Source organism: Girardinichthys multiradiatus, chromosome X, assembly GCF_021462225.1.
Source record: "Girardinichthys multiradiatus isolate DD_20200921_A chromosome X, DD_fGirMul_XY1, whole genome shotgun sequence".
Lineage (NCBI taxonomy): Eukaryota > Metazoa > Chordata > Actinopteri > Cyprinodontiformes > Goodeidae > Girardinichthys > Girardinichthys multiradiatus.
The window spans coordinates 32,706,205-32,723,245 of NC_061817.1; the positions used below are offsets into that span (position 1 = coordinate 32,706,205).

Genomic DNA, 17,041 nt, shown 5'->3' on the forward strand with positions numbered 1-17,041 from the left:
CTTGAAATTCTTTCCAGACTAATAGACCCTGAAGACTTTGTTTTCCATCTGTTCTTGACTTTTGTTAGATGTGTTGCTTTTTGAGATCTTTTAGCCTACTTCATGTTGTCAGACACGTTCTGTTACGAGATTTTCTGATTCTACACATTTGATGTACATGAATGTACATGAAATTTATTTCATGACCTGAAATATTAAATTGTGACAAAAAAAACAAAAACAGAAGCAAAGGGGCAAATATTTTGTTTTACGGCGCTGTATAGAAATCATTATTATTTTAATGTAATACTGATTCCTCAATGGAAGGGAACAGTTTTGCTTTAAGATATTATAAAACTTGATCCTTTATGAACATGAATATTACTTCATGTAGCTTAATTTCAATTTCTTTTCTGAAAATACCTTGCTGCAAAAACACGTAGAAGTATAAAATATAAAAACTGGTATGACACTGACCTCGTAAGCATAATCAAAAAGTTCTAAGATGGTGAGGATGCTGGCTCCGATGAACAAACCCATCTGTCCTCCAATGTCACCTGTAGAAAGATACAAGCGCAGTCACAAAAAAGGAGAAACAGATGAATCCAGGAACCCTTTTATCCTGGATGGACAGTTATTTTACAGCCAACAATAAGACGCTTCTAAAATCCCTGCAGCACTTGGCCCCAGATGACAAGATCATTGCAACAAATAGAAAAATGTATTAAATTTTTTTGTTGATTTAACTTGCTGCTTGTTATCTAGCGCTTCTATCAAGCAGGCAGAGGAAGGCTGCTAAATAAACCAAACAAAACACTATCAGTATTTTTGCCCTGGGAGAGATGAGTACAAAGGTCTTAAATAGAGACTTGGTGGTCCCAAAATGAATCACGCTGCATTTCTTTGTTTTGATTTTTTGGTACCTCCTTTACCTTTCTCTATCACTGCTTATCCTTGGAGTCCTGATTTCTGTAGTTATTTCCTAAACACTTAACATTTCTTACCCCTTTACCAAAACTTCCTGACAATTTTAAGTAGCACCAAGGAGAAGAGCTTATAGAACTAGGCATATTATTTCTTTCTTTTGAGGTGTATCTATTGGCAACAATTATTAGATTTTACTGTACACTTACGTTATGGCTAAGTGTGTACCTCAGTTTTGGCTCAGAACATGTTCGATGCAACAGAAACAAGGAATAATGTCAAATTTTACTGTTTTTTCCTTTAGTACTTCATCTGTGCCTGATATATTATTCATCTGGCTTGGTCTACCTTCATCACAGTTTTACAGAAACGCATGTATTGTGAACAGATATCTCATGGTGTTTAATCTAAAAATATTGCTATCTTGTTCACTGTTTGAGTGAATGAAGACCTTGTCTTGTTTGAGAATCTTATGAGCTTTTTCTTCTGTCATAGACAAAATTGGATCTGGACACCTTTAACATCCACAGAAGGTGATCTAACTCAATGTTCAAAAAAGAAAAAAAAAAACAACTGCTATAATAATCTTCCTGTGATTGAAGTGATACAGTTCAATCAACTTAGAGCCTTTTCTGTATGGTTTCTCAAATATTATAAATATACTGTCAGCTGGCTTGCTTTCATCCAAAAATGCAACATGTCAAGGTGACCCATTCCCATTAAACTTGTCAGATACACATCTATGATTAACACATGAATGAGGGGTGAAACCTTGTTTGGAAAAAATGAAGGCCAAACAGGCAGACATACCCAGCAACCCTGCCACCTCGTAAGCTTTTTTCTGCTCGATGGTCTCGTAGTTCAGAGCTTCAAAGAACACATCCAACACCAAGATGTTGTCTCTGCAAAAGGTGAAAAATGGTCAGATTTTTTCTAAGGAATCCCAGGTTAGGTCATCAGTTAGCAGGAAACACAATAATTAACAGTTTCCAACTGTGTGGGTGGAGAATTTGCTTGTAGCAACAGCTCAGCTTAACAGACAGTTAAAGTCCCCTGATGCTTAGTCTTATGTATGTTGTACCATAATAGAAACAACAGAGGAACAGGTTCAGTTGACATACAATGCTTTGCAAATGTTTTCAAGGCCATTTAACTTTTCTTTCCCCTTTTTGCCATTTTCCAATCACATACTTTAATATATTTTGAGATTTTTTGTCTTTTGTTTTTTTTTTACAAATAAAAATCAAAAGGTGTGTGGTGCATTTCCATTCAGCTCCCTTTACTCATATATACTTAAATAAAATCCAGTGCAACCAATTGTCTTCAGAAGTCAACTGATTATTAAATACCTGTGTGTCTCCACTGGTTTGTAATTTAATCTCAGTAGAAATCCCACTGTTCTATGAAGGCCTCAGAGGTTTGTATGAGAACATTCGCAAACAAACAGCCTCATGGAGACCAAGGTCAAGTGTGAAGATGAGAAGTGGTTTAAAGCAGGATCAAGGTTTAAATATCATCCTGAACTTTGGTTATCTCACAGAGCGCTGTTCAATCCATCGTCAGAAAATACAAAGAGTAGAGTAGAGCTGCAAACCCGACAGGGCCTGGCCTGTCCACCTAAAGCATACTTGCTATACATGTCAGAATGGCTCAATGAAAGTCCGGAGCTAGATCAAATTAAGAATCTGTAACAAGACTTCAAAACTGATGTTCACAAACTCTCCGTCCAGTTTTACTTATCTTTCAAATAAGAATAAGCCAAAAATTTAAGTTGTAATTGTAGTGAAAGGTGGTTCTACAAAGTAATAACTAAGAAAGGATGAAAAGAAATGCAAAACATACTTTTCAAGTCTTGATAACAATTAAAAAAAAACATGTTATCCTATTCCCTATAATTTACTTTGATGCCCTCACTGTGTTGGGTATCACAACCAAGCAAAATACATTCAATTTTGTGGTCGTAACATGAACAGATTTGATATCTATGAACAGTTTTGCAAGATGCTTTAGTCTGACTCAGTTTTACACCATCAGCCATTTTACATCAGACATTCTGAAAACAAAAATCTGTGTATGAATATGCTAAAATAATAAATAATAATCTGAACTGTTTTGCCTATATGCATACGCAGTGTCTCTCAGATTCATTAAGGTCGATAATTGTAATAGCTGTAATCAAAACAAGTGTTAGATTTAATGAGCAATAACAACATTTATAAGATGCTTTTTATTGCATGCATTTATTTCTTTTTAATATTTCAAAGAGAGTCAATTGAAAACTTGTTTATTCGCAAATTGTTTAGTTTTAGACATAAATAGTCAGAAAACCAGAAATTATTCGTAATTTGTTACTTACTAACACATTACTTAAGCCCATCACTAACACCACAGTCACGTTGTGCAGTTCTTACTGCAGACTTATCGATAGAAAAATACTACTCACGATATATACTTCTCTGACTTGTTGAACTTCTTCTGCAGGTAGCGCGCTGAGGTCTTGCTGGGGATTTTGACCATGGATAGCTCCTTGTTGTAGCGGGTCATGTTGCATGGTGTCCTGCACATGCAGCTGCTGCTCTCCACAGCCGACAGTTTAGCTTTGCATAGGAATGGTAATGGTGATGCAGAGAAGCAGAAATTTGGGCGATGAAAATGAAACGAATTGTAGATGGATGGGATGAAGTTGACAGATGGGGAAATATTTTAGACGCATAGTCAGTCTTTTCCATTCAATATTTTGACACATCCACCTTAAAAGGCAGTAACTGTCCGAGTTTCATCACATTATTAATTAGTATTTGGAGCTTCAGATGGAGTCATAAATATTGTGCTGACTGTGCAAATTTCATTATGGCCTTCTACCCTCCAGACATTTCAAAAAAGTGAAAAACACAACTCTTTTATTTTAAGGTCCTTGGCCAAGATTTGGTAATAAAGTCTAATAAAAAAGGGGCAAAAGGAAGGTCGTTTGCAAATCAAACAATGAAAACATTAATTCATCATTATGTGAGAAGCTCAATTGTCAACAGAGACCGTATAGAGAATAAATGTGACATTTTTTAAATTATATTGTATTTCAGTAAGATATGAGATACTCAAGAGACAAGATAGGAGGATTTCTAAAATAAAATTAAAATGTTAGTTTAGTTTGAGGAAACAATAAAGATAGTCTCTAGTCTGTAATAATCAACTGAGTACCACACTATTTGACTTCATGTTATTGAAAAGCTTTGAACTTGAAGTTAGATATCTAGAGAAGACAGTCAGGGCTGTTTGTCATAATATTCTGACATTTTACACACAAAGTCATCAATTCACATCAATTAAAGCCCATCATGGTATCATACAACAGACAATTTGAATAATGAAGTCAAGTCAAGCTTAATTACAGTGGGGGGAACAAGTCTGATACACTGCCGATTTTGCAAGTTTTCCCCCTTGCAAAGCATGTAGAAGTCTTTAATATTTATCATAGGTACTCTTCAACTCAGTCATGGAATTTAGAAAAAAAATCCAAAAAAATCACATTGTGGGATTTTTAAGTAATTAATTTGCATTTTATTGCATGACATAAGTATTTGATACATCAGAAAAAGCTAACTAAATATTTGGCACAGAAACCAGAAAAGGTTCGCACACACTGCAGCAGGGATTTTGGACCACTCCTCCTACAGATCTTCTCCAGATCCTTCAGGTTTCGGGGCTGTTGCTGGGCAATACGGACTTTCAGCTCCCTCCAAAGATTTCGATTGGGTTCAGGTCTGGAGACTGGCTAGGCCACTCCAGGACCTTGAGATGCTACTTACGGAGCCACTCCTTAGTTGCCCTGGCTGTGTGCTACGGGTCGTTGTCGTGCTGGACATCAGACCACATGAGTTTCTCCCGTTCCTCCTCTGGATCATCCAGATGGTCACTGGCAAACATCACATTCCCTAATATTCATTGATGCCCCATTAGGTGAGATCTCGCATGGGGCCCCGGTCCGAGGGAGATTGACCGCCATCTTGAACTTCTTCCATTTTCTTATAATTGTTCAACAATTGTTGCCCTCCCAATAAGCTGCTTGGTTATTTTCCTGTAGCCTGTCCCAGCCTTGTGCAGGTCGACTATTTTATCCCTGATGTCCTCACACAGCTCTCTGGTCTTGGCCATTGTGGAGAGGTATGATTTTTTTTCATTGATTTTGTGAACAGGTGTCTTTAATACAGGTTTAATGCAGTTAATACAGGTAATGAGTTGAGAAAAGCAAGGCTTCTTAAGGAAGACTTAACAGGTCTGTGAGAGCCGGGATTCTTACTGGTTGTTAGGTGATCAAATACTTATGTCATGCAATAAAATGCAAATTAATTTCTTAAAAATCACACAATGTGATTTTCTGGATTTTTGTTGAAGAGTACCTATGATAAAAATTAATGACTTCTACATGCTTTGCAAGTGGGAAAACCTGCAAAATTGGCAGTGTATCAAATACTTGTTCTCCCCACTCTATAAAGGACATCAAACAACAACTACTGTTGTTAAACAAATAAAGCAACCAAAATTATCAAAAGTAACAAGTAACACAACAAAAAGGCAGACATCCTGCTTAAATAGAGTTAAATCCATTGAAAATAAATTTATTTTAAGCAGAGACTTAAATTGATCTGCTCTTTGAGCAAATCTGATTTTCAAAGGCTGTCTCCTCCAGAGCTCAGGGCCACTACAGAAAAGGCTTTCTCACCTCAAGGTCTCTAAGATCAACTGACCAGTAGATCCTAGAGCCCTAGCTGGATTGTAATAGTGAAGAAGATCAAAGAAGTAGTGTGGTGCCAAGCCATTAAGACTTTTAAAAGTTAGCAATAAAATTTGGAACTGAATTCTGTAAAAAATAGTGAGCCAGTGCAACGTTTCCAGGTTGATGTGATTGTGCCCTTTGCTTTCAGTCAGGAGGTGAGTTGTGGCATTTTGTGCAGCCTGCAGATGCATTAGTGATGCTCGATCAACATCAACATGCAAGGAGTTACACTAGTCCAAGTGTGATGTAATAAATGGTTGGATTACTGTCTCAAACCGTACAGGAGCCATGTTGGCCTTGATTTTACTGAGCTGACAGAGTTAAAAAACTTGTATTGACAACATTGCTAATCTGTTTGTCACATTTAAATGTGTAGTCAAAAATAACCCAGAAGTTCCAGGCAGATGGGTGACAATAGGAATCTGATAATTCATAGAATAATCATGAAATTGATCTAATTGCAGTTATGGGTTTTAATTTTCTTATGTTGCGTTTTAATTTCTTTCTTAGTGGTTTTTATCCTTATAACAGTGATGAACATGATAAACAGATCAGTTTCAGACTAAAGCAGCTTCTTTCAGCCTCTGCCTCTACATGTTCCGAGCATCAGAAAGCCAAGTGGAACTGACATTTCGCTTTTGTATTCCACCTGAATTCAAAGGTCATGCATAAAAAAAAAGCCAGAAGGTGAGTAAACATGACTGCTCAACACTCCCCCATTTTACACAGCGGCTCAGGTCGTGTAAATGTGTGCTTTAGAGCACAGAAGCTCTAATGACAGTGTAAGTCATAGTCTGCATCCCAGAGGGAAAGAATGTAAACCTGCAAACACAAACATGCCCTCGAGCAGCTTCAGTTGAAACAGCTTTCACCGTGACAGCAACACATTTTCGCCACAGAAAGCTGTATTCAGGTCTCTGGTTTGGCAGTTTGAGGAAGAAAAAACATCCTTAGTGGATAGTTATGTGTGATGCCTCCAGCCTACTGTTGGAAAACTCTTCAACAGCGATGAGGGTAATGTTAAGAGACACAAGCCTTCAAATATAGCTCAATCAGAAGTGTCTGCAGCACCAAGGATTGTCACATTGTGGTTTTGGGGTGGACCGAAGCGCAGGCAAGAGCTTGGCAGCAGCATTTCAAGCAGTCTTCAGCTTTATTCAAACAGTTACGAACGTAGCAAAAATCTCAGCAGGTTCAAGCATGAGACACTTCAAAACTTACTTGAGTTTACCCTGCAGGACGTAGCAAAAAACTGAACCTTATCAGCAGTTGTGAATGGGAGGAACCAGCAAGGGACAATGAAACAAAACCAACTAATATACTAAGGGAGAACAAAGGCGGGTAATCAAAGGAACTAAGAACCGGCGAGACAAGGAGGCAGAGGGAACAGGTGAAAACAATACATAGATTAAAACATGGCGAAGGACTATTAAACAATACCGAAACGAAGCTATAACCAAAGAAGCATGAGAGTAAAGAATAATCAAGAACCGAGAAACTGGAGGGAACATAAGAAACATTACCTGAGAACGAACAAGGAACCCATAAAGCAAACCAGATTACAGAGTAACAAAACCTAACACCACACAGACTGAACTGACAGGAAGGGAAGCAGAGAACACGAGGACTAGGATGTAAACAAACAAAATGTAAACAATAAGTAAACACAACCTAACCGGAGGGGCTGGAGAAATAAGATAAACAGAGCACAAATAATCATAATCATAATAATAATAGCAAAATGACAAAGAGAAAACCATACTAATTCAAAACTAAGAAAGATAACACTAACTAAAGGAGATATGAACGAGGAGGGAGAGAAACACAACCTAACACTCAAAATAACTGAGAAGAAAACATAACACAAAGCCAACACAGAGTCCAAAAAGCAACACACCCTGACAAGGATGTTTAAAAACCACTTAGAGTTTTTTACATTTTTGAGAAAATAACTGGTCATTCTTTGAATGGAAAATATAATGGGTTAATACAGGTCCTTCTCAAAATATTAGCATATTGTGATATAGTTAATTATTTTCCATAATGTCATGATGAAAATTTAACATTCATATATTTTAGATTCATTGCACACTAACTGAAATATTTCAGGTCTTTTATTGTCTTAATACGGATGATTTTGGCATACAGCTCATGAAAACCCAAAATTCCTATCTCACAAAATTAGCATATCATTAAAAGGGTCTCTAAACGAGCTATGAACCTAATCATCTGAATCAACGAGTTAACTCTAAACACCTGCAAAAGATTCCTGAGGCCTTTAAAACTCCCAGCCTGGTTCATCACTCAGAACCCCAATCATGGGTAAGACTGCCGACCTGACTGCTGTCCAGAAGGCCACTATTGACACCCTCAAGCAAGAGGGTAAGGCACAGAAAGAAATTTCCGAACAAATAGGCTGTTCCCAGAGTGCTGTATCAAGGCACCTCAGTGGGAAGTCTGTGGGAAGGAAAAAGTGTGGCAGAAAACGCTGCACAACGAGAAGAGGTGACCGGACCCTGAGGAAGATTGTGGAGAAGGGCCGATTCCAGACCTTGGGGGACCTGCGGAAGCAGTGGACTGAGTCTGGAGTAGAAACATCCAGAGCCACCGTGCACAGGCGTGTGCAGGAAATGGGCTACAGGTGCCGCATTCCCCAGGTCAAGCCACTTTTGAACCAGAAACAGCGGCAGAAGCGCCAGACCTGGGCTACAGAGAAGCAGCACTGGACTGCTGCTCAGTGGTCCAAAGTACTTTTTTCGGATGAAAGCAAATTCTGCATGTCATTTGGAAATCAAGGTGCCAGAGTCTGGAGGAAGACTGGGGAGAAGGAAATGCCAAAATGCCAGAAGTCCAGTGTCAAGTACCCACAGTCAGTGATGGTCTGGGGTGCCGTGTCAGCTGCTGGTGTTGGTCCACTGTGTTTTATCAAGGGCAGGGTCAATGCAGCTAGCTATCAGGAGATTTTGGAACACTTCATGCTTCCATCTGCTGAAAAGCTTTATGGAGATGAAGATTTCATTTTTCAGCACGACCTGGCACCTGCTCACAGTGCTAAAACCACTGGTAAATGGTTTACTGACCATGGTATCACTGTGCTCAATTGGCCTGTCAACTCTCCTGACCTGAACCCCATAGAGAATCTGTGGGATATTGTGAAGAGAACATTGAGAGACTCAAGACCCAACACTCTGGATGAGCTAAAGGCCGCTATCGAAGCATCCCGGGCCTCCATAAGACCTCAGCAGTGCCACAGGCTGATTGCCTCCATGCCACGCCGCATTGAAGCAGTCATTTCTGCAAAAGGATTCCCGACCAAGTATTGAGTGCATAACTGTACATGATTATTTGAAGGTTGACGTTTTTTGTATTAAAAACACTTTTCTTTTATTGGTCGGATGAAATATGCTAATTTTGTGAGATAGGAATTTTGGGTTTTCATGAGCTGTATGCCAAAATCATCCATATTAAGACAATAAAAGACCTGAAATATTTCAGTTAGTGTGCAATGAATCTAAAATATATGAATGTTAAATTTTCATCATGACATTATGGAAAATAATGAACTTTATCACAATATGCTAATATTTTGAGAAGGACCTGTATATGGAAGTAAATATGTGTCACTAGGATTTCAACCTGGAAAGACTTACAAATGAGAGAAACACAGAGATGGCAATTAGAGGAGTTTATTAGCTGATGTTTGATTTCTTTTGGCACTCGGACCCCGGTGGAAAACATGGATGCTGATAATGACATGAGCTTGAATAAACATCTCAGGGTTAGAATTAGAGAAGTCTTTCCTCGGGATCCTGATACTGGTGGTGGAGTGGAGGCCTGAGGAGATAAGGGAGTCAAAGGAGCTTGAAGCCTGATGGTGGAGATGGGGTGGAGGAGGGTCGAAGCTCAGCTGAAGAGCAGGAGATTCTGCGTATGAAGATCTTTTAAAGCAAAGCCTGAAGGGATGATTGGCTGAAGAGGAATGTGGATCAGGAGCTCATTGGTTGGAGCGGAGAACGTGGTGGAGTAATTAGACAGAGCCGGAGGTGGAGGTGAGTCTTCCAAGTTGAATTTTCGTCCAACTCCATTTAAATTATAAATGCCACTGAGATTTTAATGTTGTATTTTAGTACTTAGTTTTTCAGTGTTAAAATATATTCAGATTACATTTTCAACCTAAAATAAAATTCATTGTCATTATTTCTATGTGTTCAAAATTTTACTTATTTCAACTTCAAGCAAAAAATTCACATCATTATTTCAAAATGATCACATTTTCAATAACTTTTTCGCTTTTAATTTTTAGCGTTTAAAAATTCGTCATGATAAATTCAACATTTCAAAATTCAAATGCAACATTTTCAATGCCCTGAGATTCAGCTCGCTTATTCCACTGTCTAAAATTCAGGGTCTAAAATTTTGTGTAAGAAAGGCAGAATCCCTGTCGGTCAAAGACATTAGCAAAAGCTGCCAGAGCAGTTAGATCTAACACCCAGCCAATCCCATCATGCTTTGTTAGTCTCGTGACGTGATGCTTGTGGCGCACATGAAGGAAAACCATCTCCTAACTGCAGCTCAACTGTGAGTTTAATGCTTTCATTTGCCCCTGGTGGTCTTGTTTTTGGCACATGAAGTTCCATACAATATCTCACACCTTTATTTATAAGACGGGTTTGGGTAACGTTTAATCATGTAACCTGCAGTGTTGGCATTTTAGTGTTTTTTCAAACTCCCCTGGCAACTTTTATGTTGAGAAGAAAAGCCACTTGTGGCAAATCCAGCGTCTTTGTGGAAAACTGATGGCGATTTTCTAGGATACATTTGAATGCTGCCAGCTGAATTTTCATTAGGTTTGTGCGTTGTATTACTACTGTATATTATCAAGGAATATTGCATTGGTTGCCTCCTTCTGTTCGGAACACTGTCATGTTACAAATCCTGTTTGAATAAGATATATTATATGTGAAGATATAAAGGCCCTAGCGGTCCACATTCTCCTTATGTTCTCCTCTAACATCATCCAAAAGACAACTTCACTGCTAAACTGCAGGTTTACCCGAGGTTATTACACTTTCTAAAAATTGAATGGGAAAAGAACACAGTTTTTCCATGTAAATGTCATCATTTTCATTAAACATCAACTTCTCTTGTTCTATTTTAAGTTGCAAATTTGTCTTGTGTGTGTATTTTGTGATGACAGGATAGTTAGGATGATATAGTTCAGTCAGCCAGGCACTTTACTTATTAACATAATCTTAAAGACCTCAAAATGGAGGGGGAAGTGACGCCATCAACCATCATTCCAGGTTTAATAATAATTTAATAATAACAGCATTAGAGCGGTCTACCAAAGATTCTTTAATCAAACTCTTGTAGGAGGTGAAATGCACATAGTGCAAGTCTGCCTTGAGCTGAAACACCATCCATCCAGATGGAAATGACCAAGTAAATACTTGTAAGACAACTTCATTTATGGTAAAGTCTCTTTTAGACATGCACTCTCATAAGCTCTATATTTATTTCCCAAAAAATCCACTTTTATGTATTGATACAGAATAGCATACTACTTAATTAGTGGTGCTCCATCAAAACCTCACAATGGAAGTCCCTGGGAAAAAAACACATTTATTTACTGTTTGGTACCAGTCTTTCTCTCTGATTTCAAAATTGACTTATCAATAAAGGTAAAAAAAACATTGCTACCTGAGTTTTATTACCAGTATTAGTTACTTGGAGTTAAGCAAAGTATGTTAAAATGATTCAGTGTTTCTTGTGAATTTCCCAACTCATTTGTTATAGGTTATGGTGATGTTGAAAATTAAGTTTGTGTTTCTTCAATTTTCTGGTCTTTTCTTGGTATTTTCATCCAGGGAAGAGGAAAGAGAAGATTTCTTCAAACAAACCTTGTCCTTGCAAAGAAAATGAAGCCACTAGAGGTAGCTTTTTATTTACAAATCACAGTAACTTTGAAAGAGAGCAATTTCAAGTAATTATTTTCATTTTTACCCAAAACCTTTATTTTGAATTGAGGTGTACACACTTGAGATTAACCCCCCCCCCCCCGCCATAACTGCCCTAACCCTCAAACCCCGATCCCCAGCCCGACACCCAGTCCACCGTCCGAAGAAGCCACTGACCCCCACAAACCCAGACGCCCCCCTGCATCCACCACAACACACCACAGGATGAAGCCAAAGGTGCCCCACCCCCACTAGGTGATGAAGCCGATTAAAGGAGCCAGAGAGACTGATCTGATGTGGAGGCAGAGGCTGTCTCAAGACTTATATAATCCAACAGAAGGTTTCTATACTGGTTAATATTAAGAAGGTTTTTATTTTCCCAGTTGATGAGGATAGTTTTCTTAGCGCTACATAAGGCAGTGAGAACCATGTGAACTGAATTTGTCTCTATGGTGACATCATCTAAGTTGCCCAACAAGCAAAATGAGGGGGAAGGTGAAATATTGTGTATTATATAGTGCGTGGATGTAATTGTCAGGTATATTGCCTGTGCAGTGTAAGCAAGTATTAGACGGTGCAAAACCCATCCTGAACATCCGTTGACCTGTATAGTATACTCTATGAAGGACTTTATATTGTATTAATTGTAATATATATATGTGTGTGTGTGTGTGTATTTATTGATATAGCAAGATCTAGTCCGTCTTTAGTGAATTATTTTGAAAATGTTCTGCTTGTCTTGTTTCCTGGTGGTGCGGTATGATCCATAAATATTGACCCTGGCCATTCTTCGGCATCCAGTAAAATAGACTCTGGTTGAATTAGATGGCCATCTGCACGCCTCCAGGTTTACTTGAGGTTATGACACTTCCTAAAAATTTCATGTGACACAGTTTTCCCCCTTTTAAAAAAATAGTTTTTTTTATCCCACCTTATTTAACTTGATTATGATAATCTTTAAATTCCGTGTAAAATGTCAGTGTTTTACTGTAACTACGAAAACAACTTATTTTTTTTTTCTCTTAGACTGGTATACCATTGTTGATATGTCAAAGGCCATATCTTGCTGTGCAGACCAGTCAGTCAGTCATTTTCTATACCGCTTCTTCCATTGTGGGTCGTGATGAAGCTGGTGCCTATCTCCAGCAGTCTACGGCGAGAGGCAGGGTACACCTTGGACAGATTGCCAATCCATCGCAAGGCAACACACAAACAACCATGCACACACTCATTCACACACTTATGGGCAATTTACAGAGACCAATTAACCTAACAGTCATGTTTTTGGACTGTGGGAGGAAACTGGAGTACCTGGTGAGAACCCACGCATGCACGGAGAGAACATGCAAACTCCATGCAGAAAGACCCCCTACCAACTGCGCCACCATGCTGTGCAGACCATTTCCTCTAAAAACATGCAACAGAGGACCCCTTACTGTTGAAGATGGACATAAGAGAATGCCCTGCTAAGAAAGACATGGTTCTGATTTCCTTTCATAACATAAAAACACTAAAATGGCAACACTGCAGGTTACATGATTAAAAGTTTCCAAAAAACGTGTTATAAATCAAGGTGTAAGATGGAACGCCATGTGCCAAAAATAATACTACAGGCGATTGAAAGCATTAAACTCACCGTTGAGTTGGAGTTAGCTACCATAAAAGCCGACCGCCTTGGAGATGGTTGTGCTTCAATATGAGCGCCACAGGCATTGCGTCACGTGACTAACAAAGCTTGGCAGGATTGGCTGGGTGTTAGATCCAACTAATCTGGTCGCCTTTGGTAATATTTGTAACCAATAGTGACCCTGCCTTCAATACACTGAATTTTAGACGCTGAATTTCAGACAGCGGAATGAGCTGGATCTCGATGCACTGAAAACATTGCATTTTAATCTATTATGCCGAATTTCTAAACAATGAAAATTAAAAACAAAAAACAGTTACTGAAAATGTGATCACTTTGAGATACAGGAGAGTACATACATCCATTAACATTTCAGTGGCATTTATAATTCAAATCCTAGTGACACATATTTACTTACATATTAATGCTTTCAGGTCTGCTTCTCACGCAAGCAGCTCTGTGTCAGACCTGCAGATCACAGAGCAAAAGGCTGATTCCCCCATAGGGTGCAATAATAGCTGCCGGGGCCATGCAGACTTGTAAAGGAGAGAGAAAATTTATTACAGCTCCACAGTGGTAGCTTATTTTTAATTCAACTGTGACGTTATTGGATTCATGGATTCACTAGTTCTTTGTCCGAGCCTCAAAAACCTTTGTCCACTTTCTTCACAAATTTTCTTTTACTTAGAACAAATTACCATTATGCATTAGCTTCTTACAGCATTTATATTTTGCAAGAATTTTGAAAAATAATTATTGTAGTGCAAAGCAGAAACTGGCATGAATGATTTTGTGACCTTTGTATTCTAAAAAGTAAGATTAGGGAAATGAGTTGTTAGAAGGCAATGAATGCAGCAACCCCTTACAAAAAAAAATAAAAAAAACAACAACTAAGATTTGTTTCCAAACCTAAGGGACACAGTTACAGAAGTATAAAAACCCAATCAAACTTTGATGCTTGAAGCATCTTCTGGAGGGTGTATCAAATTGGCACTGAGAATTTATTTGCATTTCATGATCCAAGCTGAGCTGAATATGTGTGTATGTGTTGGGAATTTGGAAGCTTTATAGTTCCAAAAAAATGAAGCCAGTTGCAGAGAAATACACCAGAACCCTCTGCCTTCCTGCACCGTACAGCTTAACGTCCTTTTTCCGAGTGCTCGTTCGGTCACTCTATGTTGCGCTAAATGTTCTTATGGTGCGGGAGTGCACAGCTTTGATGCCAGTTGCTTCAAAGTATTGTTATCCTTGGCTGCCTTTTTGGCTTATTGGAAACCTTTCTGGTTTTGCAGACATGGTTTAGAATTGGATGAAAGACGTTTAGGCTGAAAGAGGAGAGAAGGTTGGACTAATAGTGTTTTAACTTGTTCTTTACGTTGGTAGGGTTAAAAACTACTCCGTATTTGAAAAGAACGTTTTCTTCAGAAAATGCATATTCTGTTAGCAGGCTTTAGTTATGCCAGTAAATTAATCAAAGTGTTATTGAGCTTTTTCTTCACACCAGGATAATAAAGATCAATGATGTCGTAGCTTTGGGTTGAGTGTTACAGTACAGTACAATTTTGTTACAATTCCTTGACTTTAATAACCAGATAAAAAAGATGGTTCAGACTTGATTTAACTGAGGATCTGTGATTTCATCCTGAGTAACAGTTCCCTTACCTGTTGCATGTTAAGGTGAGTTTTAGAAAAGTCTTCAGAGCGTTGGAAGGCTAACAGCTAGTTACATGTGAGGACCTTTTTTGTTGATTTTAGCAACTTAAAAAAACCTCAAATGAACAAAAAGCTATACAGGTCCTTCTCAAAATATTAGCATATTGTGATAAAGTTCATTATTTTCCATAATGTCATGATGAACATTTAACATTCATATATTTTAGATTCATTGCACACTAACTGAAATATTTCAGGTGTTTTATTGTCTTAATACGGATGATTTTGGCATACAGCTCATGAAAACCCAAAATTCCTATCTCACAAAATTAGCATATCATTAAAAGGGTCTCTAAACGAGCTATGAACCTAATCATCTGAATCAACGAGTTAACTCTAAACACCTGCAAAAGATTCCTGAGACCTTTAAAACTCCCAGCCTGGTTCATCACTCAAAACCCCAATCATGGGTACGACTGCCGACCTGACTGCTGTCCAGAAGGCCACTATTGACACCCTCAAGCAAGAGGGTAAGACACAGAAAGAAATTTCTGAATGAATAGGCTGTTCCCAGAGTGCTGTATCAAGGCACCTCAGTGGGAAGTCTGTGGGAAGGAAAAAGTGTGGCAGAAAACGCTGCACAACGAGAAGAGGTGACCGGACCCTGAGGAAGATTGTGGAGAAGGGCCGATTCCAGACCTTGGGGGACCTGCGGAAGCAGTGGACTGAGTCTGGAGTAGAAACATCCAGAGCCACTGTGCACAGGCGTGTGCAGAAAATGGGCTACAGGTGCCGCATTCCCCAGGTCAAGCCACTTTTGAACCAGAAACAGCGGCAGAAGCGCCTGACCTGGGCTACAGAGAAGCAGCACTGGACTGTTGCTCAGTGGTCCAAAGTACTTTTTTCGGATGAAAGCAAATTCTGCATGTCATTCGGAAATCAAGGTGCCAGAGTCTGGAGGAAGACTGGGGAGAAGGAAATGCCAAAATGCCAGAAGTCCAGTGTCAAGTACCCACAGTCAGTGATGGTCTGGGGTGCCGTGTCAGCTGCTGGTGTTGGTCCACTGTGTTTTATCAAGGGCAGGGTCAATGCAGCTAGCTATCAGGAGATTTTGGAGCACTTCATGCTTCCATCTGCTGAAAAGCTTTATGGAGATGAAGATTTAATTTTTCAGCACGACCTGGCACCTGCTCACAGTGCCAAAACCACTGGTAAATGGTTTACTGACCATGGTATCACTGTGCTCAATTGGCCTGCCAACTCTCCTGACCTGAACCCCATAGAGAATCTGTGGGATATTGTGAAGAGAACGTTGAGAGACTCAAGACCCAACACTCTGGATGAGCTAAAGGCCGCTATCGAAGCATCCTGGGCCTCCATAAGACCTCAGCAGTGCCACAGGCTGATTGCCTCCATGCCACGCCGCATTGAAGCAGTCATTTCTGCAAAAGGATTCCCGACCAAGTATTGTGTGCATAATTGTACATGATTATTTGAAGGTTGACGTTTTTTGTATTAAAAACCCTTTTCTTTTATTGGTCGGATGAAATATGTTAATTTTGTGAGATAGGAATGTTGGGTTTTCATGAGCTGTATGCCAAAATCATCCGTATTAAGACAATAAAAGACCTGAAATATTTCAGTTAGTGTGCAATGAATCTAAAATATATGAATGTTAAATTTTCATCATGACATTATGGAAAATAATGAACTTTATCACAATATGCTAATATTTTGAGAAGGACCTGTATTAGCAGACATTAGACATCTGCCATTTCACAGAAGACCATTAAGTCTGACACCGATTTCACAGCTAAGCAACATCTGTGCTACTACAGAAGTCTGTGGCCATAGATTACTTTACTTTGCACCATAACACCAGGCTGGACTGGAGCAACAGCATGCTTTGTACAAGAATGGGAAGAGCAAACTATTTTTTGAGAAAACTCAGATTTTCAGTGTGTGCAGCAAGATGCTGGAGATCTTGTACCAATCTGTGGTCGTAAACGTCATCTACCATGCTGTGGTCTGTTGGGCGAGCTACATCTGTACCAGGGCTGTCAACACACTCAATAGAGTAATTAAAAGGCCAGGTAAAATCATTGGTGAGAACGTGGAGATAAGTGG

General features: G+C 39.0%; 1 protein-coding gene across 4 annotated transcripts in view; it reads right to left on the bottom strand.

Moving 5' to 3' along the window:
• The window catches only part of LOC124863215 (acid-sensing ion channel 2-like), a 599,660-nt gene that overhangs the window by 5,802 nt on the left and 576,817 nt on the right, over window positions 1-17,041 (bottom strand). For all 4 annotated transcript variants that reach the window (XM_047357513.1, XM_047357512.1, XM_047357514.1 and 1 more), the window contains 3 exons: window positions 3,347-3,500; window positions 1,714-1,805; window positions 457-536 (listed from right to left, as the gene is read on the bottom strand). In XM_047357513.1, the coding sequence (XP_047213469.1) occupies window positions 457-536; window positions 1,714-1,805; window positions 3,347-3,500 (326 nt within the window). The remainder of the gene's footprint in view (window positions 1-456; window positions 537-1,713; window positions 1,806-3,346; window positions 3,501-17,041) is intronic.